This window comes from Ambystoma mexicanum, chromosome 6p (assembly GCF_040938575.1).
Source record: "Ambystoma mexicanum isolate Mex_15411 chromosome 6p, UKY_AmexF1_1, whole genome shotgun sequence".
Classification (NCBI taxonomy): domain Eukaryota; kingdom Metazoa; phylum Chordata; class Amphibia; order Caudata; family Ambystomatidae; genus Ambystoma; species Ambystoma mexicanum.
The window spans coordinates 1,354,458,607-1,354,482,028 of NC_090935.1; the positions used below are offsets into that span (position 1 = coordinate 1,354,458,607).

Sequence of the window (23,422 nt, forward strand, 5' to 3'; positions counted from 1 at the left end):
CTTTTGACATCTTTGACCTAACCAAACAAGGTCATTTAGGAAACCAACCACTGCCAAAGAAAAAAACGTCAAAAAAACATCAGACAGGCTCCCGAGCGTTCCTAAGAAAATTCCAGGTGATTGAAAAACAACAAACTAGACCAATAATAACAACCCAAAAAAATCATGAAAATAGGAAGGAACAAGCTCAACCAGACACGGAGAAAGCCTCTGTGGCATTAAGATCAGATCCTAAAGAAGCAATGTCTGGTTCGGAACAAGGGCATGAAACAACTATGCAAAGAGAGGACAAACCACTTGATGCACTATTAGCCGTGATTGACCAACATGCAGTAACCGACTTGACGAGGAACCGCACTGACAAACCTATAGGACCAAGCTCTCCAAAGGAATTGAATGACACTCTATTTGATCCTCAAGACGAGCTACTAATAGTCCTAGATGAATGTTCTGACACCTCAACTGCCAATTCGATCTCAATTAATACATCCACTAATATCTCCTTCACATACTGTACAGTATCAAATGAGGAGAGCTGGACTTTAGTAGAAACTGAAAATGCCTATAAAAGCGTGGAAATGACTACAGGCCTAGGCGAATGCCCACTCATCCGACCAAACTTTGTGGACCCCCGGAAAGTAAATAACATCTTTCGACTATCACTGTCTGCAACAACCTTAAATCCTACTGAATCTCTAACCATGAACAGATCAAACATTCTACGTCTATTTACAGTTATTCCTCAATTGGCTCAAATCACCTTTAGAGATATTGATGTCCTACATTTCCCAAATAAAAATCAGATGGACATAGTCCACATCGACTTCTACAATCAAAAAACGATGATGCATGTCCTATCAACAAATAATCACTTAATGAAATTGGGATTTATAACAGAAGAAGTCCTTGTAACCAAATCTATGGTTGCAAAAAAACTATCAATCACGAGTATTCGGACCAAAACAAACAGAAGAAAATCGACAGCCTACAGGACACTATGCAGTTGGCATCAGTCAATGAGCTGCGGAACAAAAATACCCAATCAAATACTCACCCGATCCGCAGGACAGAGCTAATGCATTCCGACATGTCTTACAATGCTCAAATCAAACGAAAATTAACACAACGAGCTGATATCCAAAACTCAAGAATAAAGACCTATCTATAACAACCAAAAAGCCAAGAAATAAAGTTAGAAGAGATAACATTGTGCTCCTGGAACACCAGAGGCTCAAACCCCCTCTTCGCCGAAGGATCCTTAAATCAAAAAGACGCGGCTATAATTTGCCTGCAGGAAACCTGGCTGTCGGAAGAGGTAACCTGCGAAGGATTCTCAACCTTCATGAATCCAGCGATCACTTCGGAACAAGGTAGACCATCATCAGGCATACTGATTATGACCAAAATAAAGCCATCTTGGTCAATCGTAGCAAAGCAAAATCTTCACCCCTGGGCTCAATACATCATCATCTGTATGCAAAGCTCAAAAAAAGAACCCAGCTATCTAACAATCTTCAATATCTATTGGACCCCAACATCAATGAATGAGAACATATTCCTTGATTCAATTTTTGACGAATTCGATACAATTGCCAACATACATAACTCGACAGAATTCATAATTGCTGGTGATTTGAATATCCACCTTTATAACCCAGAAGGTATGAGACTAAATCCCTCCAATCTATCTTCAAGAGCAAATAAATGGTCCCAAGAAATTCTCATTAGAAACTTAACATTGACTGAACAACCACAAAATGACCAAAACAAACCCCCTCCACCATGGACACGACAACAATCCAACTCAATTATAGACTATATCTTCGTTTCAGAAATGATACTAAAAAACCTAACGGCAACTGCAAATCATTCACAAATAAATAGTGCTCACCACCAAATTCTAATAACATTGACTACTGCTCAAACACAAATTACACGATTAAATCTCCCAGAGTTGGAACTAAACAAGGTTTTAACAAGCTCCGAATAAATCAACACCAAATGGCTTACCTGCTGACAGATTTTGAGGTCTCAAATTTACCAGACCACTCAAGACTCAACTATGAGTGGATTCTGCACAAATATCAGTACCCCAAATAAACCTGTTCGAACCACCAAAGCAACCACAAACATCACTTTAATTATGATATTAAGTTGATGAAAAAGAATTTGCACAAAAAAATTCGACAACTCAAAAAACAGAATACAATAAACTCTGCTGCAGAGATAAATAAGGAAAAACAGAAATACTCCAACTTCATAAAATCCCATAAAGCTATAATGCGGCAAGCAGATGCAGAAGCGATTCTAACGGCTTTAAAACAGAATAACACCAGACAACTGTGGTCGCTTCTAAATGAAAAATCCAATGTATCAACCATGATACAAGAGGTAGAATCCGGAGAATGGTCTCAACATTTCACAAACCTCTACAAAGGGAAAACGGACATTTCAACAGCACAAAACTCGAATAACCATCACGCTTGGGACTTAAATTGGGAAAGAGATGAGATCAGAAAAAACTATTATGTCCTTGAATCCATCGCGAGCACCTGGCCCTGATGGGCTCTCCAACGCCAATTTAAAATCTGCTCCCGAAGAATGGGCTACCTTTTTTTCTAAACTTCTTAATTTAATAGAGGAAACCAAACAAATCCCACGCAGTTGGACCCTAGCAATATTGATTCCGATCTATAAAGCTGGCGACAGGAAACTGCCAACAAACTATAGACCCATATCCCTTCTTGACCCACTGGGAAAGCTGTTTGCGGGATTCCAAATGAAAAAACTCAATACATGGGCAGCGGAAAATGGCTTTCAAGAGAAGAGACAAACTGGTTTCGCTAACAAAATCGGCGCAAATGTTAATCTGCTGCTTCTGAACAGGATTAAGTACGAAGCGACAATAAAGAAACATCAAGTATATGCTGCCTTCATAGACCTTAAAACAGCATTCGATTCGGTGAATAGAGAAAAACTATGGTTGAAGTTAACATCATGGGGTTGTCCCCTATCCATTCTCAATCCAGTCAAACAGCTTTACTCTGATACATCGATCAGAGTCAGATTAACAAACGACGGTACAGTAACAGAAGAAATTACCACCTGGAATGGCCTGAAACAAGGGTGCCCCCTGGCTGCTTGTCTATACAACTTATATACCTTTGGTTTTGTACAAGCTATTCACAATCCACTCTTGAATCCACCGAAGATTAACAACGAACCAATAAAAACCTTAATGTATGCAGTTCATTGTCATGGATAAAACGCAATCAGGTCTACAAAAAACATTAGACAAAGTGGGCTTTTTTATGAAAGAGAATGACCTACAAATTAACATTCCGAAAACCAAGTTAATGAGACTAACAACTCTGCATAGTACCAGGCGACAAAACGTGAAATTACAGCTAGAAGATAAAGAGATTGAAGAAACAAAATTATTTAAATATATAGGCGCCATGATAAATCCGTCACCAGTTGAGCAAGAATGGAAAGACCACATTGAGAGAAAAGCAAGATCCTTATCCCGTTTTTAGGTCGCTTTTTCCATTACAAATTTGGGACCTTTACAATAAAATCAACAATCTTACTATATAGACCAAAGGTGGTCCCCATCCTAACCTACGCTGGAGAAACATTAATCAATCAAGATACGATGAAATGGCAACAATACAAGGCCATCTTCTGGAGAAAAACTCTGGCTTTACCTAAATCTTTTCCAATACCAAGAATTTGTTTCGAATTGGCACTACAATCTCTAGAATCTATAATTACCTGGCAAAAAATGGATCTCTATAGAAAGATAATTTGTCAGGACAAAATTCCATCTTTAGAAATACTAAAAGAAAAAAAGACCCCAACGACCCCTGTATATGTAACAGCTCTTCAACACTGGACCAATGAGATAAAAAAGAAAATGAAGGTCGAAGAGATTAGCGAAGACATGCTAATAAATAGACCACAATATGCAAACGATTGGATTAAAACAATAGAGGACAATCAAAATATAAACAATCCTTGAATTGTTCAATAGAAGCAAGAGCTCTCAACGAACTACCACCACAGTTAGCATGTTTCCCAGAACGATCAACACGAGACCTATTTCTACATTTTGTTCTAAATATACTACCGACTCGCGACTACCTATCCAACATAAAACATCCAAACACAATGACCACAGATTGTCGATTTTGTAAGAAGGACAACACTAGAGAGACTCTCTTCCATGTAATCATGGTTTGCCATGCTTTGACAGAAAGAAGAAACTTGTTCAAGGACTTCTTCAAAATCTCTCAGAAACAGATGAACACACAGGAACGATGGGCCCATCTTCTAAAAGGTCATGACAAGAATCTCATTTTAACAGTAATCAAATTTTGGACTGCGATCATGAATGATAACAATTCCGCAGAATCGGAAACATAGATGTCAACCCTTTCTTCTCTTTTTCTACCTTCCCTAAATCGTAAATGATATAATGAAAAGTTTGTACTATCAAACATAACATTAAAAAAACAAAAGGTAGAAAGATGGGTGGGACTTACCTTTCCTGTTGCAAAGCACTCTGGTTAAGACCTCATGCATAACAGAAGATAGTTGCTGGGGACCCAGGATTGGTTCATTAAAGTAGGCTTACCTTGCACCAATCACTGGATCCCATTTGGCTTTAAAAGAGGGTTGAGCCCCTCTTCAGATCATCTGACGACTTTGAAAGGAGTAAGAAGGACTCATTTGGACCCTGGCTGAAGGTAGTTGTGGAAGGCCAGGATTTCCAAGAGGGAAGCAAGATCCCTCCTCTAAACATCCCCCATGAAACAGTGGGAGATACCGACCTCAGAGGACCCGTTCAGCAGCTCCAGAGACATTACCCACCCAGAACATAGCGTGTCCTGGTAGGTTCTGCCAGCAAACTTCCTAGGTGGGAAGTGCCAGAGAGTCTCTGAACAAAAGACAAGGCTGTTGCCTGCACTGCAAACACTCTCCTCAGCTTTGGGCCGTCCGCCTCAAAGGATGACACGTGCCCAGCAAAGACGCTAGGAGGAGTGCCACAACAAGCATCAACCAGCGTCCGTCTTTTAAGGCCATTTTTGAGGCAGTCGAGCCCTCAAACTGCGACCAGCTGCACCACTTAATGGTGACACTGCAGTCACTAAAGCCGTTTGAGACGTTGCGACCAGTGTTCCAGATCCGCCAACCAGCACAGAGACAATGATTTTTTTAACCTGAGACGCTGTGTAGGCCAGCCTGCAGCCGTCCGTCCAGCTTTGCTTGCCGAACTGCCTGCCACCTGATATCCGCAGCTGTCTCCCATCTTGAACTCTGTTACAGGAGCTGCAAAGCATCCTGGAACCGACTCGACGCTGTCGAGCACAAAGGTCATCTCAACCACCAGGTATATTGTGGTTCTGTCCCTTGGTCCTTCTCTGAAGGCCCCTAGTGACATTTACGACCCCTTGCTCCCTTCGTACTGAAACCAAATTATCCTAAACAGTTAGGACTGATTTCTTTACCACCTACCCTCCTGTCAGTATCCAGAGTGAATCCCTTTCCTTCATTAAACTGTCTGTCCTCTGTGTTCCTTTGCAGGGAGGGTTGTATTTTGTAGTGTGCTAGAACTGTCTGTTGTAAAAATAATAAAGTAGATATTTGTATACAAACCTGACTGGATAGTCCCATTTATCATTGGGTAATTGTATTTTCGCTGTGTTGCAACTAACCAACGATTCACAACCTTGCGGAGATAAGCCTGCCGTTCCATCCACGTTACCAAAATTGGACAAGGAGGTTTATAGTTGACTTGTGTTTCCAATCTGTTCAAATCCATTCTGGTGTACTATAGAGGTGTGGGGCTGATTGATGGTTTAGAAACCGATATCCCTGGACCACTAGTGCCCCGGAAGTTGATTTGTCACACCCAGGTAGAGCTTTGGGCTCTTAGTTGGAGAGGAGTGTGCTAGTGTTTTATGCTGCATGGTCTCCCAAGGGGTTTGGCTAGAGGCAAAGCGGTCTGGACTAGGCTTTGGTGTGGGAAAGGTGTAGTGCCCCCTGCCCCCCTCACTGACTTGATGTGCAGCACTTCAATTGTCCCCTGTCATGTGAAGGTGAACAAAGTGGCATTAGGAGGGATCCTCCCCACTCGCCCCTAACATTCACTGGCTCAGGGTGGCACTCAGCCCACTGAGTCACCCACTTGTCGTTCCGGAGAATCATATAGGGGAATTCATCATAATAACATACATACAAAACACCCTTCAAGATTCAGCCTTCTAATTCAGAGGTTGCAGTCACACATTTTTAAGCACTGATGTGAGCTTTGAATGTGTACACTCTTGTAATTTCTTATGATTTTATTGTAGAACCCTAATTCACTTGAAGGTATGTTCTTTTTTCAAAATGGCATATATTCATCCAAGTTTACCATTTAATTATTAGCTACAGCCATGCAGTAAGAAACCAAAATCAATATGCATAGTTGGAGGCAATATTCCACTCGTGGATGATATCCTTCTCTCTCACGGGATATCCATACATTTTTTTTATTCAGCACTAAAATCGCTGGTGACCGTACAACCATAATTTATCTTTTTTTCATTTGTTGTTATTGGCCTTTTGCATAATAACAAGCAAACGTTCCCCTCCACCCACCCTCTTCCCATTCAACCCCACCTTCTCTCCGCTGTGCATATATTAAACAATAGGTTGGGGGACATGCCACCAAATAGTTTCGACCGAAATTCACACACCGTATCAAGCAATTCCCAATACACAAAGTTTTATTAGGACAGTACGCTATATTCTAATAGTCATTCAGGAAGTCCAGCGACAAGTTCCAATCCTTTGTAAATATGGCTTGTTGCCTCGGTATAGAATACGTAATCCATTCTAATGTCACAAAATTCCAAATCTTCTACACCATTCATTAATGTGCAGTGGTTCTTTCGCTTTCCATCTTTGGGAAATCACCAGCAAGGCTGCCAGCTGTTGTGTAGCAAATGTCTTCAACACTTGTTTGGAGATTTTCCGAAAGTGTTCTTCCAGTACAACCAGCAAACAGGATCTCAAGGATCTAGGTTCTTGCAAACTAAACATTTGTACCCTACATGTATTAACATCTTCCCAGTATTTCTCCAACCTCGGACAGCTCCACCATATATGTTTCCAATCCCCAATCTCACCACATTCCCTCCAACACTTATCTGAAATAGAGGGTTTCATTCTCTTTAAGCGGGCCAGGGTATAATGCCATTGCACCGTTAACTTATACCAAAATTCCCTTAATTGGATTGCCCTTGTAAGTCTGCATATTGCTTCCCATGGTGCTGCCCACTCGTCTTCCGGTACTTCTCCCTCAATGTCAAGTGCCACTGTGTTTTATAGCTCAATGAGAGTCTCTGGGGTATGTCGAGCAACAGTTTGTGTATGTTAGAGATGAGGGCTTTATTCCCTGGGTTAGATGTTACATATTTTTCAAAGGGCGTGTGGTCTTTCACCGCCGCCTTACGAACCGGTGGAGCTAGTATCCAATGCCTAACTTGCAAGTATTGGGTGTCCGGTTAAAGGTGAGAATACAAAAGGTTCGAATGCAATAGGGCCGAGTACATTTGCTCGAAAACAAAAGGTTAGAATTTTTTTTTAAATTACATATTTTTTGGGGGGGTTTTGGTAAAAAAAGTGGTTTTTACCACAAAAGCGGGGGGGCCCAAATTTTTTTTTTAACCTTTTGTTTTCGAGCAAATGTACTTAAACCTATTGTATTTCGGAACTTTTGATTCAAACTTTTAACCTATAACCCAAGTATTGAAACCAACCGGTTTCTCGAATACCAAAATCTTGCTTACATTGCAAGAAAGTTTTAGGGTCATCTCCCTAAAACATGCCTCTAAGCCTCCCGCAACCTGCTTGTTTACATTTCTTGAATGCATTGGGTTCAAGACCTGGGGTAAATTGAGGATTAATAAATATGGGGTAAGCGGGAGGGAAACGTCGTCAATTGGCACTTCTTAACTGCTATATCCCAGACATCTTGTACCAAACGTGTAATCACACTCGTATGCATTTTAGGGGGTCGATCATGTTTGGGCAACCACATTTTATCCCTAAGTCGCGGACCCCCCCCCCCCCACTGCACTCCATTTGTACCCACCTTTTCCCCATGTTGCGAGCTCACCAATCTTTAAGGACTCTGATTTGACCTGCCTGGTAATATTTTTTAAAAAATTGGGAAACCCAGCCTGCCCTTTTCTGTAGGGGCCATTCATGTACTAAATGCTACCCTTGGATTTTTGTTGTTCCAGATAAATGCTGAGATTGCTCTGTGAAGCTTCTAGAAAAATGTTATGGGATCCCTAATAGGTAATGCCTGAAACATATATAACCCTTTGGGAAGTGTTACCATTTGTATAGTATTCATTCTTCCTAACCAAGAGATTGTGATGGGGCCCCATCGTAATAGTTATGACTTAAATTCTTTCAGCAAAGAAGGATAGTTGGCTTCATATAATCTTTCAATCCAAGGAGTTATTGAGACCCGAGCACTTTAATCTTGCCCTGCGCCCACCCAAATTGTATGTACAACCTCAATTCCTGCACCTCGTCAGAAGAGGGAGATAGATTTAAGGCCCACGACTTAGCTTCATTTATTTTCAAGCCTGCGACCTTCCCAAACTTCACAAATTCATGTTTTGCAGCTTGTAATGTAGTTGGGGGATCTGAGGCCAGCATAAGCATATCGTCAGCGTATGCCATGATTTTGTGAGAGATACCCTCAGTCTGTCTAACCTTGGCTAATAGTGGCTCCAAATGAATTACGTACAGTAGCAGTGATAAGGGGCACCCCTGTTTAGTCCCGCTTTGCAGCGAGATCGGGAGGGACAAGTGACCATTTATTGACAATCCTGCAATTGGATGTCTATAATTAGCCCAAATTTTATCGATGAATTTGGGGCCAAACCCCATTTTTTCCAAAGTGTGAAAGAGAAACGACCATTCTGTCCTGTCAAAGGCGTTTTCTACATCTATAGAGACCAGGACGGCTGGGATCTTTTTTTTCCCCAATTTTCTGTAATATGTGACATGTTCTACGAATATTGTCTTGTGTCTGACAGTTCTTAATAAAAACCTGTTTGATCTGCATAGATTAATGCAGGAAGTAGATCTTCTAGCCTTTTGGCCAAGATTTTTATGTAAATCTTGGCACCCACATTCATCAGTGCAATGGGGCGATATGAACCACAGTTTGTAAAATACCATATGTCTTACAAAAGGACACTAGATAGCCATCCGGACCTGGAGATTTCTTTGAGGGAAGGGAGCGTATTACCCGAAGGACCTCGTCTTGAATTATATCAAGTCTGCACTGCTCCCTTTCCAATTTTGTCAATTGTGGGAGGGTGACCGAGTCCAGATATGCCCGTAAAAGGTGCAGCTCTGGGAATTCTGACCGATTAAAACTCAGTGTAAAACAAATGAAATTGTGAGAGAATATGGGGGGTTTCAGTGATTGTACCTCCCAAAGGGGAGCCAAATCTGCTCTATGATCTGTGAGACCGCTTTCTGGCAGAGTTGGTTGGCCAAAAGACGGTCTGATTTATTTGCTTTAATATAATATTTCTGTCTAAGATAAAGCAGAGATTTCTCTTCTTTCTTAATCTGATAAAGGTGAAGTCTACCCGCAGCGGTCCTGAAAGCTTTCTGTATATTCGGACCTGTATTTGTTTCCATATTTTTCAATACCTGTCTAAGTTCCTCCTCCAGTTTTTCTTCGAGTGCCTTTTTCTGCTTTCGTCTAATTGCGTTCTCTGCTATTAATACCCCTCTAAGGGTGGCCTCAAAGGCATCACATAGCACTTTCAGCGTGGTCTCCCCTACTTGGTTCAGGTCAAAAAACTCCCTTATCTGTATCGCTATTTTCTCCCTGATAACTTGATCTCACAATATGTCCAAAGGAAAACTCCATGCCCACAAAGACTGATTGCTATTGCAATCTTTAAATCCAACGTTATTGGCACGTGATCCGATAGTGATATTGTATGGGTGATAGTCTGCGTAATATATCCCAACAGCGGGGCAGAAATCCATGCGTAATCTATTCATGAAAATGAAACGTGGACATGCGAGTAGAAAGTGTACCCTTTGTCCTTTCCCTTAATAGGCAACCAAGCATCTACTAGGGACAGTTGTGCACATTTTTGTTTTTAGAGTGATAGAGGGAGGAGCCTGGGCATATAGTGTCTTTGTGCTGCAATCCCATGTTGGATCCACGCCATGTTAAAATCGTCTAAAAGCGGTTCCCCCTCCCTGAAAGATTGTAATTGCCCCGAATGTGTTTCAAAAAGCTTTCCTGACCCGTGTTGGGGACATATATCGTGGCCACCGTCAGTATGAGGGAGTTTAATTGTAAAATTGTAAATAAAAATCTGCCCTCTTAGGCACATTAATATGCTGTACTTTAAGTTGGGCTCCGGCCCTAATAGCTATGAGCACTGTCCTCGCCCCAAATACGGGTTTCTTGGGAGCGCCACCAAATCCATTTGGTCGCTCCTCAATAGACCCATGAGTTTCCGTCGCTTAGGCAGGGTGTTTAACCCCCTTGATATTCAATGTTAAAAACCTGAATTAAGTGCATTCTCTTCGCCTCATCCTGGGGCCGATAAGTATGTCACCTGTCCCGTTTACCAACTTCAGATCACACCCTGCACAGCGGATCCCCTTTCCCACCACCCCCTTTCCCTTCCGGCAATGGGCCTTCCCTCCCCCTGTCTAAAACAAACCCCTAAACCTCCTAAAGTCCCCTGGTGTGAAACACAGAACCTACTGTTACCAGGGGTAAAGACCACCGGCCGTGTATCACCTTCTATCCCAGGCAAAAAGCGGGATGTCCAAACACCCCCATCTGCTTCGCAAGCAGATAGATTCCAAAATGTTGCAGTTTGCTGGGTATGATGTTTCATTGTGTCCTCAGCTCCTTCCATTGTTCCTGTGGCTACCTCTTCCTCTATTTGGAGTAATGTTATACCCTCCTCTCTGGATGTAATTCGGTGCTGTTTTCCTTCCAGTGAAAAAAGCAAGCCAAATGGGAAGGTCCATCTATACTTCATTTTCCGTGCCTGGGGAGTTTTCACCACCTCCTGCATTTCTCTGCGCCTTTGTAGAGTTACCAGTGAAAGGTCCTGATATAGTTGAATCTCCGCCCCATTGTATGTGATCGGTGACACATTTCTTGCCTCTCTCAGTATTTGTTCCTTTTGTGGATACTGTGTGCATGCTGCCAATACATCATGTGGGCGTGCCCCCGGTTCTGTCCTTTTCGGTACCGTGCTGCAAACACAGTCTACTGGAATGGTCAGTCTCTTCACCCATTATAAGGTCTGCAAAAATCGGTGTAATTGCTTCTTTTAATTCTGTATAACGGCACTGATTTTTAACTCGGATGTTGGAACTTCTGGAACGTTTTTTCTAGGTCTTCGTATCGAATTTCCAAATTATGTGTGATCCTAGAGAGTTCTTCTAAAGCAACATCCGTCATTTGCTGTCTTCCATTAGTTCTTGAATTGCCCACTCATTGGTGTCTACACGCTCAGCAAGAGAAGAAATCTCTTTGCTGAAGTCGGCAAGTGAGTGTCTAATTTCCGAATTGAACAATGTAAACTGTACCTGGAAGGAGGCAGTTAACTTGATAAGTCCTAAAAACATTTGTTGAAATCTTCCCTTGATGCAGCCATATCTGAATCTTCCCTGGGGGGGATCGGTGAGAGCTGAGATGCAGACAGTTCTGCTGGCAATGTAGTTTCTGTGCGCCTTGTCAAGAACTTTTCTAGTGGATTAGGCTGTTTGGAGCTGGCTGCGTGTTTCTGGCCGGAATCCGCTTTCGCCTACCACCAGGTGTATGCTAAAATCCTTAGTATAGATATGCCTCTGAAAGTCCCAGCACTACACCTGGTCTATATATTGGAAGCTAAGCCAAAAGGATCGGGCACCCAGTCCAATGTGCCTGTTTGAGAGTAGCACAAAACATTCCCTGCCAGCCCCCTGTTGTACATATACCTATGGGTGGCTGTTCTTCCCACTTACTCTCAACCCCCTAGGTTGGGAGTCTGCCCGCCGTGGACACCACTCCAAACCAAAAAGGAATGGCTTCAGGGTGTAGGGTGAAAGTAGTTGCTTGTCACTGGCGATTCCACCTAAATATCCATGTAGCCAGGTCTGCCACGGACCTTGCCCTCTAATTGGCCAAGGTATATCCGCGCGATGACCTCCGGCTCCTTCTTCGCCTGATGCCAATTACTGTTTTTTGAAAGTTTTTTGGAATGAGCAGTGACCCCCCACTCACCAAATGCGGGGACCCCTGTGCTTCCTTTATCCGGCATGCAGTTACCAAGGGGTACCAGCGTGTCCCAGCCTGTCCATCCTTCTTCTTTCTCACTGGGCCTTCCCCACTGCCTCTGAGCCGATCTGCCTGTTCATGGGGCCCACGATGAGCACCCTCCTTCTTCCTTCCAACGGTCTGGCTATCCTCTATCCTATTGAGGGTTGCGCACCGCTGCCTTCCGGACGGGATCCTCAGAGTTTCAGCCCACCAGTCACAAAATTAAGGGTTAATAAGCCCGGTTACACAAGCTGGGGGCACGTCAAACAAGTTGGGGGCGCACTAAGCCACACGATTGGTGTACTGCAGTGGCCGCAGCCCACCTCCTCTCATTTTCTGAAGCGGCAAATAATTTATTGTTGATGGAGCGCACGCACCCATGAGCTCACCGTGCGGCAGCCATCTTGGAATCCCAACCATAATTAATTTGATAATGTAGCACCATTAACCACAGTGGTTTGTGAAGTTAACAGGGAATTGGAACATATGGTTCACCGCTTCCCTTATTACCTTACCTTAATACCTTATTAGTCATGTTGTGTATTTTTAGAGAACACTATAGTCACAAGTGCAATGGTGGCTCAAATTAAATGAACCAAAATGAATACCGCTCAGTTGTATATGCTGGTGTGTTACTTTAATGAGTAAAGACGCATGTTTGTGTGCTCACGTGTGTGCGTGTAGTCTGAGTAAGTGGTCAGAATTGTTCAGTGCTTATTAAGTGCATGCTGCTAAATATTTTGTAGTCCTTGAAGCTTGAATGTTTTTGCCCTAGAATGCACTGCAAATTAGATATTCTTCATTACTATGCATATGCAGCAATTTTTTTTTATTTCTCAAAATATGTTGCTGAAGAATTATTCAATGGGTATACTTAAAGGTGTTGACAAAATATGTGTGGCTGGGCTTGTGCTTGATGTGTATTAGGTGGGTGGCAATTATTTCCCTTGTTCACGGATCTGAGCACTTGACAAGCTGTTGTTTTCCTCTTTCTCTTTGTCCTGGTAGGATAGTTGTGCCTCATATGCACTTGCTTTGCATCCATGCCCAATTCTACCACTGAGTTTTAGGAAGCATTTGTGTTCATTAGCTATGAGTTATTTTAGTTGTCTACTTGCAAAGCACTTGGAGCAGACAAAACCCTTTACAGGTCAATGCCTTGGGCGCCAACTATATCTGCCTAAGAGTGAAACCGTCCTGTGAATGTTGAGCGTATTTATGAGTTTCGAAGCGATCAGAAATTCTGCATCTAAATTTCGGCAGAAATCTGTTCTATTGCAGTAAATTTGTTTTTCATTTTCTACAGGCAATTTACATGTACCAGAAAGCTGCTATACTGAGCATGTTGTCTGAGGAAGACTTGAAAACAACAGGAGAAAATGTTGGAGATTTGTTCAGGTAACCTGAAAATAGTTTGTAAATGCATAATTGGTATGCTTCCGTCGAGTCTCTCTCTCTCTCTCTCTCTCTCTCTTTCTCTTTCTCTTTTTCTTTCTCTTTTTTTCTCTTTCTCTCTTTCTCTCTCTCTCTCTCTCTCTCTCTCTCTCTCTCTCTCTCTCTCTCTCTCTCTCTCTCTCTCTCTCTCTCCCCCCCCCCACCCCCCCCTTTGTGGCCTTTTTGATCTTGGAGGTCCTTTATTGTCCTAGTACTTTATAACCATGTTACTCAAACCATTCTTGGTTCACTATTAGCTGGCACCTAAATCCAATTTGTATCCTTCATGAGTGTTCATTTGTCATCTTCAGATTCCAGATACCAAATGTGTAACATAGTCTTCTTCCAGTCCGTAGTTACTAATGTGATGTACAGCTAAATGACAAATCAATAGGCTTTCAATTTTTATTACAATTTCTTTTCTCCAAAGGCAGGCATTTTATCTTATAGATGAGGTGGGGTTTGCCGTGCACCTTTCCCTCTACCATTCAGAGGGCTCCACCTCCATAGCACAGTCTCCTTACTCAAATAGGTTGTGTTGCAGTGCCAATTCACATGAGCCAGGGTACCCCAACTGTCTTCTCTATGCCGGTCCTTGGAAGGGCCTAAAGGTCTTGGTATTATCGCTCTGACTCCTTTTAGGGACGTTTTAGGTGACCTAGCCGGGTAGTCCGATTGTCCTGGCACTCTTTTTCTTCAGGTGACTGTCACTCATACCTTTTCCTCACCGTCCTTTCCCTACGCCAGACCCTTCTTCTGCACCCTCCTTTCTTAAGCTCACTCTCTCCTCTCTCTCCCTCCCTCCCACCCCCCTCTGTTTCTCACTCCTCTGTTTCTCACTCTCTCTCAGCTTTGTCTCCTGGTCTTGTGTCTCTCACTCTCCTCCCTTCACTACTCTCCAGCTCCCTTCCTATACTATCCCCATCCCTCCAAAAAAACCACTCATACCAACACTACCCTGCCTCTGCTCTACTTCAACCCCTGCTTCACACTTCCCTCTTGTGTTTCTCACCAATTGCGGTTAAAATGTAATCAATGTAGTCTGATGCCAATCCCTGTTATTCGCAATGTTCCTGTCCCAATGGTAAATAGTTGCCTTTGGGACAGAAACTCTTGGAACCCCATGGAGGATGTTTAAGAGGACATCTGCAAAATGTACAGATGACTCCTTGCCCCCACTATCTTCTTTCAGGGATGCTCAAAGGGAAATACAGCAAACTGGGAACTTCCAGCCTCACTATGACATCCACAACCCCCACACAGATCAAGAGGCCCCCCCTCTCCTTACATGTCTGGCCTCTGTGGGGCCCCAGGAAGTCTGGTTCAGGGCAGCATGCAGGGGGGCTATTCTCTGGGGTGGAGGGTACAACTGGCTAGATAGAATAGAGTGGCAACCAGGAGATACCTACCACTGTGGCGTACAGCGCCAAGCTGTAGAAAGGTCAGCTAGAACAACAAGATATCCAAGTGGAAGGCTCAGGCACAGACTTGGCCCAAAGAGGAGAGAAGGGAAGTGAGTGGGCACCAGCAGGGACGGAACTAGTCAATGGAGCCAGCTCAATGCAACATGGAAGTCGCTTGGCAACTTTTTCAGTTCTTCTTTTATTTTTATGTCCATTCACCATAGGTTCTCCCAGGGTTCAACCGTGCACCATCTTGGAATGGAGTGTTCTTCTGTTTACATGGAGTTCACAGCAGTACCCGCTCTGGAAAGTGCTGCCACAATTTCTCTTGATTTACGCATATCTGGTTTGAGGATGGATTTGGGTCAAACCCACGTACCAGTCTAGGGTAAGAAGATGAAGAAATGATGCAGGTTTCTAGGAACTGTCTGCTGGTCTGTACCCTTCCTAGTCTACAAGTTATTGCAAAGCCTACATACAAACTCAGAGGAATCATTGAGTGGCTGGGCCAGGAGGTGACTCTAGGTCCCAAGGTTCCAGGTTGCAACAAGGTTCGGCTGGATCTTCTTCATCCAGCCCATGCCGCTCAGCTGCGAGATTGCTTATCACTCGTGGGATGCTGGATGAGCGAAAACTGGCTGAAACTTAATGGATATAAGACCGAGGTTATGGTTGTGGGTTCTTTCACTGTCCCGTCTCCCTGGACTACGTCTTTCTGGCCTTTGTCTTTTGGCTCCTTTCCAACTGCGGTTCCGGTGGTCAAAAATGTAGGCGTTAAGCTATCTGCCTCTCTCTCTCTCTCCCTCTATGGCTTCTCAGGTTAGTTTGGTTTGTCGGGCTGGTCATTTTCAATTGGAAATACTCAGGAAGGTCCTGCAATTTATTCCCTTGCATCTGCGGGCCCCGGTGGTCTCTGCTCTGGTCCTCCGCAGGATTGATTATTGTAACTCCCTATATTTGGCTCAACGGGATTACTTGTTACGCCATCTGCAGGTTCTTCAAAACTCTGCCGCCCATCTTGCCACTGGCACTCCCTAGCGGGAGCATATTTCGCCAGTTCGTAAGTCTATACACTGGTTACCAGTGGCAAGGCGTGTGCATTTTAAATCTCTATGCTTGGTGCACAGGGCCTTCTATGCTTCTGGCCCGGACTACCTGCAGTCGGAATTTCGACCTTCTGTTCCTGCCCGCGCATTGCAGACCGCTCCCTTTTGGCTGTCCCTATGGTCCGTCGCGTGAGAATTGGAGGACGTTCTTTTTTCGGTCAAAGCTGCTATTCTGTGGAATGCCCTTCCAGCTGCCCGTCGCGCTGTCTCGGTTCACTTACAATTTAGGAAGGCTTTGAAAACTCTACTTTTTAGCCTTTTTTTCTCTTTGATTCCTGTGTTCTCAGCCATAGCACCAGGTTGCCTTTTTGGTGTTGGTTGCGCTGTACTTCGGTATGAAAAATCATAACATAACATACATGAAAGATAGAATTTATCTCCCAATGCGATGGTAAAACCAGGCAAACTGATACAGGGTTAATGATGGCACAGATGGAAAAGGGCCCCACAAAACAAGGCTTATATTTTGTGTGATAACCAGGGATGCAAATATTTTATTTATATTTTATTTATATATTTATAACGTGCCGAAAGCCTGCAGGCATCAGGGAGCACATGGACACACAGGACAAAAACCTTAAAGTCCAAACAGAAGAAGAGAAGGTTATTCTATGAGCAAAATAGACATAGTTTAATTGAACAAGGCAGTTTTCAATTGTTTACGGAAGGAGGGACAGTTCTCCTCTTGCTGTATATTCAGAGGTTAGGGCATTCCATATTTGGCCTGCCTGAACTGGGAAGGATCTACCTTTTCCTTTAGTCTGTTTTAAATCTAGGACAACACAGAAGATTAGTGTTACAAGATTGTACTACCCTATTAGGTTCATATGTGTTCCTGAGGATCAACCAGGGCTTTACCATGAAGACATTTATGTACTAGCTTAGCCACCTTGAACTGTATTCGGGTAGCCACAGGCAGCCAATGCATACCCTTCCTGATGCTGGCGATGCAAGCATTGTAAGGGACATCCTTTGCAATGCGAATGGCATCATTTTGTCAGACTTGAAGTCTATGTGTGCAGTTTTCACTTGCACCAACTAGGAGTGCATTGCAATCATCAATCCTCGGTAGGATAATAGCTCGGGATAATGTAAGACAGATCCTTTTGGGCACAAAGGGTCTAATGTACCTGAGGATTCTGGGGTGGTATTGACAATGTTTAACTATTTGACTGGTCTGTGCCTCTGCGCCAAAAGAAGATTCCAGGTAAGCACATAACGTTTTCACTTGTGGGAGTGTTTGTACGTTGCAGCCCTTGATGGTCCAACTAGCATACATAGGGTCTAATTTGGCACGTGCTTGGGAAGAACCAAAGATTAAGAGATCTGTTTTGGAGCTGTTGAGGTACATCCAGTGCCTAGACATCCAGACCTTGACAATTTTATAGATACAAGCATGATTGGCTGCATCGCTTGCCATAATCCCCACTGAGCTCAAGTGAAATACACTCCTGTCTCAGTTCCTGTCTCAGGTCACACAGTGGCTTAATATAGGTGTTTAAATAATGCTGGCGACAGGCAAGCACCTTGAGGAACTCCGCAATATATAGGTGCAGAGTCTGAGGTGACGTCACCCCAACGAACCAAGGACCTTCGATTACTTTAAAACGAGTGGATCCAAAATACAGTGTTTTGTGAACAGTTGCCTACTGATAAAAGGGTGTTCTGGAGCCACTTGTGGTCCAAGAGATCAAAAGCCATTGATAAATCCAGTTGTCGAACATCTGCATCTGGAGATCTAGCAAGGCACTTTCAGTACTGTGACCTGGCCCAAAACCAGATTGCCTAGTATGCAACTTAGATGCAGCGTTTATATGTTCTTGAAGCTGGACCATAGCCACTTTGTCGATTACTTTCAATAAGAAAAAAGTGTTAGTGATTGGCCTAAGGTTCTTAGCATCATTTGGGTTCAGTCCAGCTTTTTTCTACTAGAGGCGTGACTATAATCTCTTTTATAGCATCCGGAACACACTTACAAGAAAAAGAATTCACAAATTAATTGCACCAAACACAGTGAGAACAATCTTTTGTTCTCTAAGATTAACTTTGAATATATGTGTGGACAACCAGACCTTGCACCCTGCATTATAAGCTGAGCCAGCCCAACATTTCTTGTGTGTTTGTTCCTAATAGATCAACTTAGTGGCTCGCAAATGATGAATGGCAGAACGTTGAGCAGCCCAAACTGCACAAAGATGAGCTCCCACTGCCGGGGCAGCCGACAGAGCCCAAACCATAGGAAACATGGATAGGAGCAAAAAAGAAAATGACAACCGAATGACTGAATGGCACAGATTGTTGTACACAAATTCAGCCAAGGCAAGCCAATGGGACCAGGAATCTGGTGTGGCAAAACAGCATAGGTATTGTTCCGCTGTCCTATTTGCCCTTTCTGTCCTAACATCCATCTGAGGGTGATGAGCTAAGGACTTCAAGGCTTGTATTCCTGTTCTGGTCACAGGGTTCCAGAGAAATGGATTGAGGCCCTCGATTAGAAACCATAACAGAAGGTAGCCCATGCAATTGAACAACTAACTTGAGAAAGTGCTCTGCCAGCTCAGGCACTGCCTGGAGGCTTACAAGTGAAATTTATTGTGCCATCTGGGATAAGTGACCCACGAGCACAAGTCCTCTTACATCTTTTGAGATATCCCACCACAGTGCAGTTGGCGTAGGCATCTGCATTACCAAACCCACCGGTCTGCCCCAGCAGGGGCTTTCATTGAATGCAGGTTGGGCATTGTAATACAAATATTGTTTGCCCCCTGGGTGGCAGATCAGCCGCCGTACCAAATCAGTTGTAGGTAACAATCCCAGGGCAGGGTGCAATATTTCAAGTTGGAAGCAATTAGCCAGCCATAAAGTCACTCCCCACCTTACTACTATAAATAAACACAGCACGCCATTTCTTACTCACCAAGTGTCAATTATCACTATCCAATGGCTTGTGCAAATGTTGTGCTCTGCAAGGGTATCCTACAAAACAGTGTCTCATAGTACCATTGCCACACAACATGCTGCAGAATAGTCAGTCACAGAAATCCTCCCATCATGACAAAAGTCCCTTTATCACCGACCAGCGTACTGGCTCTGATCTAATCCATTACTTGAAATCCACCTCTTGCTGGACTGTACATAAAACCTGCACTGCTGTCACCTGCACAAATGCCATCATAGAGCTTCGAAGAATCATAGGTTTAGAGACAGGCACCAGAACAGACGCTCCTTCCGCAGGCCTCGAAAATCCATCGGCTTTCCTGTGGCAGTGCCCCGGCCAAAATGTCACTAGGAACTGAAAACATGAAAAAGGCATCCATTGTGCCAACTGATGATTGGTAGACTTTTTTAAGGAATCCCCAGGTCTTATAATCAGTACATACTGTAACATGACTGTCCTGGCCCCTTTCAAATAGTGTTTCCATTGCATAAATGCCTCTTGAATGGCCAACAAATCTATCTCATGTATAGTGTAGTTCCTCTTTCCTGTAGAAAGTGTCCTTGACAAAAAAGGCCACTGGATGTAACCAGCCTGTTTCAGGGGCGTTTTGTGACAAAATGGCACCAATGGCCACCCCCAATGTGCAATAAATGGTAGCGATTCGTCATGAAGGTATAAAAAGGGTGCTTGAGTAGCTGGAAAGCCTTCTCCTGCACCCCTTGGACACATTATAAAATAGAAGATACATGGGGAAAATACACTGTGTAGCCATGCGTTTGCAGAATTCTGGCTAAATAACACACTCGAACTAAGTAGTAAAAAATGGGCAAAATTGCCTAACCGTATTGACATGACACCTGGTCATGTTAACGAACGCTGAGTGGTGGATGCGAGCGGCAGCGTTAGCGAGCACGGTAAGAAATGGGACAAATATATGTGATGTGGACAAAGACGAAATGGCCTCTGTAAGGTAGATAGAACCTGTAATGCAAAGCGGCCGTGCCCGAAGTGGAACAAACGGTCCTTCCTGTGTTTTTGTCTTTTTGAGTTTAGATCACCGCAGAGAGTAACAAGAACTTGCGTTCAATAACAGTAAAGACGCTCCCACCGAGTTCTGAAAGGCACAAGAGCATAAGACAATAGAGCATTTTTTAGATACGGCAAGCTGTGAATCTGCAGAAGAGAGATGGAAATTAGCCACAATAGAATTCGTATTGGTTAGTCTACGATGATATTTACAGGCAGCAATTGTGCGTGTATCTTTTAGTGCCAATAGAAGAATGCAAGTAGACGCTAAGGTTTAACACGAGTAATATAGACGGGCCATTTTGAAGCATGCACCCTAAAGGGCAAAGTAAAGGTAACATATCATTCCATATTCTCATCAAGGTATGGAAGAATTGAGAAATGGGACCTGACTAGTAGCAAAGAACTAAAGAAGATGGGTTATGTGATTTGTAGATTGTACAAACCCAAGGTGGATGTAGCAAGATAATACAGCGGCCATAAGATTTAAGATCCTAACCCATAAGAATCTGGACATTTTGAGATCCCTCAGAGGTTGTAATTCAAATTCAAGAACAAAAACAAATCAAATGAGGATATATTTGAAGTATCAATGAAATGGGCAATTAAAACCCTTTAAATATGTTGTTGCAGGAAACACTACCAGATAAATCACCTGAGCACGAAACTTTAGAAACAAAATTGTCAAGAATAGACTAACGCGATATTCAATCAATGGAGTCAGCGTGTCTAACAATACAGATGCAACTTAGATTAAGAATTAGCAAATACAAAAAGGATTGTGGGAAGGTGGACTGTGCTCCCCTGAAGAAATTCCTTAAGAAGTCGTTTTAGAAAGGATGGAAGGAATGAAACATGTTGGGTTTAATATAAATGAGATTGAATGTAGAGTTGTGAAGCGAGTATGAATGGAACAGTTTTAGTAATTGTAGAACTTGAAGATATTGATATTTTAGCCATTTTTTCTATTGTATTTACAGCACCACAGACCTTGTATCCACAGATCCTAATGAATTTTCTTTAAGCATGCAGAGTAATATATGTTTGAATGGATTGTGTCCTCCAACCATTCCACATCTTTGACATGTAATGTCCACAGCTGTGCACTTCAGAAACTTTTTCGGCAGAGAACGTCCTGTGTCGATGGCGTCTGGTCCATGTCCCTCGAGGGCCTCTGTCGAGGACGACGTCACAGGATGTTATAAATAGGAAGCACGGCGCCCGTAGCCTCAGTTCAGTTTTTTCCCTGACGTGTTAACTTCGTGAGACTCGGCGCGCCTCGTGTGTTTTCTTCATTGAAGATGTCTTTCTCATCGACCCCTCCGACTCCGCGGTCCGGCTTCAAGACCTGCCGGGACTGCAAGTCTGAGATGTCGCTCACCGACCCCCACCGCATTTGTTTGTGGTGCCTGGGTGAGTCGCACGACACCCACAACTGCTCGAAATGCCAGTCGCTGACTGCCAAGGCCTTGCGGGAGCAGAAGGGAAAGCTCCAGGTAGGTAGGGGATCTAAGTCTTTTAAGTCCCAGACTTCCAAGTCCAAAGGGGTTTCCACCGACGACTCGAGAGGCGACTCTCTGCGTCGGAAGGATTCCCGGGGATCTTGGTCCCGGAGTGGTTCCCGCCACTAGTCTTCCTCGTCCTGGCTTTCAAAGAAGCGCCGTCCCCGGTCGCCTTCCCCGTCCTCATCGGAGGATGGTGCCTCGAGGAAGGTTTTGTGCCCTACGAAGTCCTCGACTCCGGAGGAATGGGCGGCGTTTAGAAAATCCATGATGGTGATTTTTCAGTCGCAGGACACAGGTCCGGTCGCGCCCTCCGACTGAGCCGGCCGTTCCGTGGCTCGCACGCCTTCGGGCTCGGGTTTGCGACGCGACACTCATCGGGAGCCGTCTGGTCACGTACGACAAGGAATCGAAGGGTTGCAAGAGATGTGTCTCTAGGTCTCGGTCCTCGTCCCCAGCAAGACCACAGCAACCTCTTGAGGGCTCGGGCCGGCGTCGACTCGTTCGGCGCTGTGTCTGTCTGATTCGGACATCGACGCCTTGCCGTCGTATCAACCCACGGCACCGTCGGCACCTGTGTCACGTCGACGCTGAAGCCTTTGGCAATCACAACGTCGAGGTTGTCAACGCTCTCGGTGCCTTCGGGGATTTTTTTCTCTAAATTTGCTGTTGGAGTACCCAGACATCCTGGATCCTCCAAGGAAGGCTAAATCGAAGTCGGTGAGGCCGATTTTGGCCTCCAGGCCCTCTTCTGTTCCCAGACCTGGGTTTCAACCCCCGCTGGATGATATTTTTGAAGAGGAGGAAAGGTCTGAGGTTGAGGAACCTGGTGACCTTGATGTTGCTCCAATTTTTTCTGGGGACAGTCAGTTGGAGGAGTTGAGAACACTTCCTCGGAAGTGGAGTTTGGTAGACCTGAGCCTGGGGCTCTGCAGTGTCTTCTTAAAGGAGACTCATGGCACGAGTTTCGGAGTATCTGGGCTGGTCTAGTCCTCCGGAAGACTTTGTGCAGGATGATCTGACGGACATCTTGGATCAAGGTCCGTCCTCTGACCCTGTTTTGCCATTTTATTCTACCTTGCAGAAAAGGGTGACAGCTGCTTGGCAGTCCCGGAATCTCTTCCGGCTGTGAATAAAAATCTAACTAAGAAATACAGCCCTTCCGTTAGCAACCCCAGCTATTTATCTACTCACCCCACTCCTGAGAGTTTGGTGGTTCAGGCGGCTATGGCCACCTCGAGGCAGGCGGCATCCTCTACCATCCCTCCGGATAGGGACGACAAGCGCTTCAACGGTTGGGCCGGGAAGGTATTTTCTGCTGGGAGCATGGCCTTGAAATTGGCCAACTCCACATGTGTCTTGGCAAGGTTTTCACTCACTCTGTAGAATTGTGTTTCCTTGGCCGCTAAGCACATTCTCGAGGGGGAAGAAAGGGATGGTTTCCTTGCTCTCATGCAAGACGGCAAGGATGCCATGTGCAAATCCCTTCAGTCGGGTTTGGATACGGCCAACAGAGTTAGCCGATCCATGGCTGCGAGCACTGTGATGCGCAGATTTGCGTGGTCATGGAAGTCGGGGTTTGCTCCGGATGTGCAGGCCCGTCTTCTCAACATGCCCTTTGAAGGTGCACATTTATTTGGCAGCAAGGC

General features: G+C 44.2%; 1 protein-coding gene across 5 annotated transcripts in view; it reads left to right on the forward strand.

Annotated features, from left to right (window-relative positions):
• The window catches only part of TTC39B (tetratricopeptide repeat domain 39B), a 906,668-nt gene that overhangs the window by 795,204 nt on the left and 88,042 nt on the right, over positions 1 to 23,422 (forward strand). For all 5 annotated transcript variants that reach the window (XM_069626054.1, XM_069626053.1, XM_069626052.1 and 2 more), the window contains one exon: positions 13,671 to 13,762. In XM_069626054.1, coding sequence (XP_069482155.1) covers positions 13,671 to 13,762 — 92 coding nt within the window. The remainder of the gene's footprint in view (positions 1 to 13,670; positions 13,763 to 23,422) is intronic.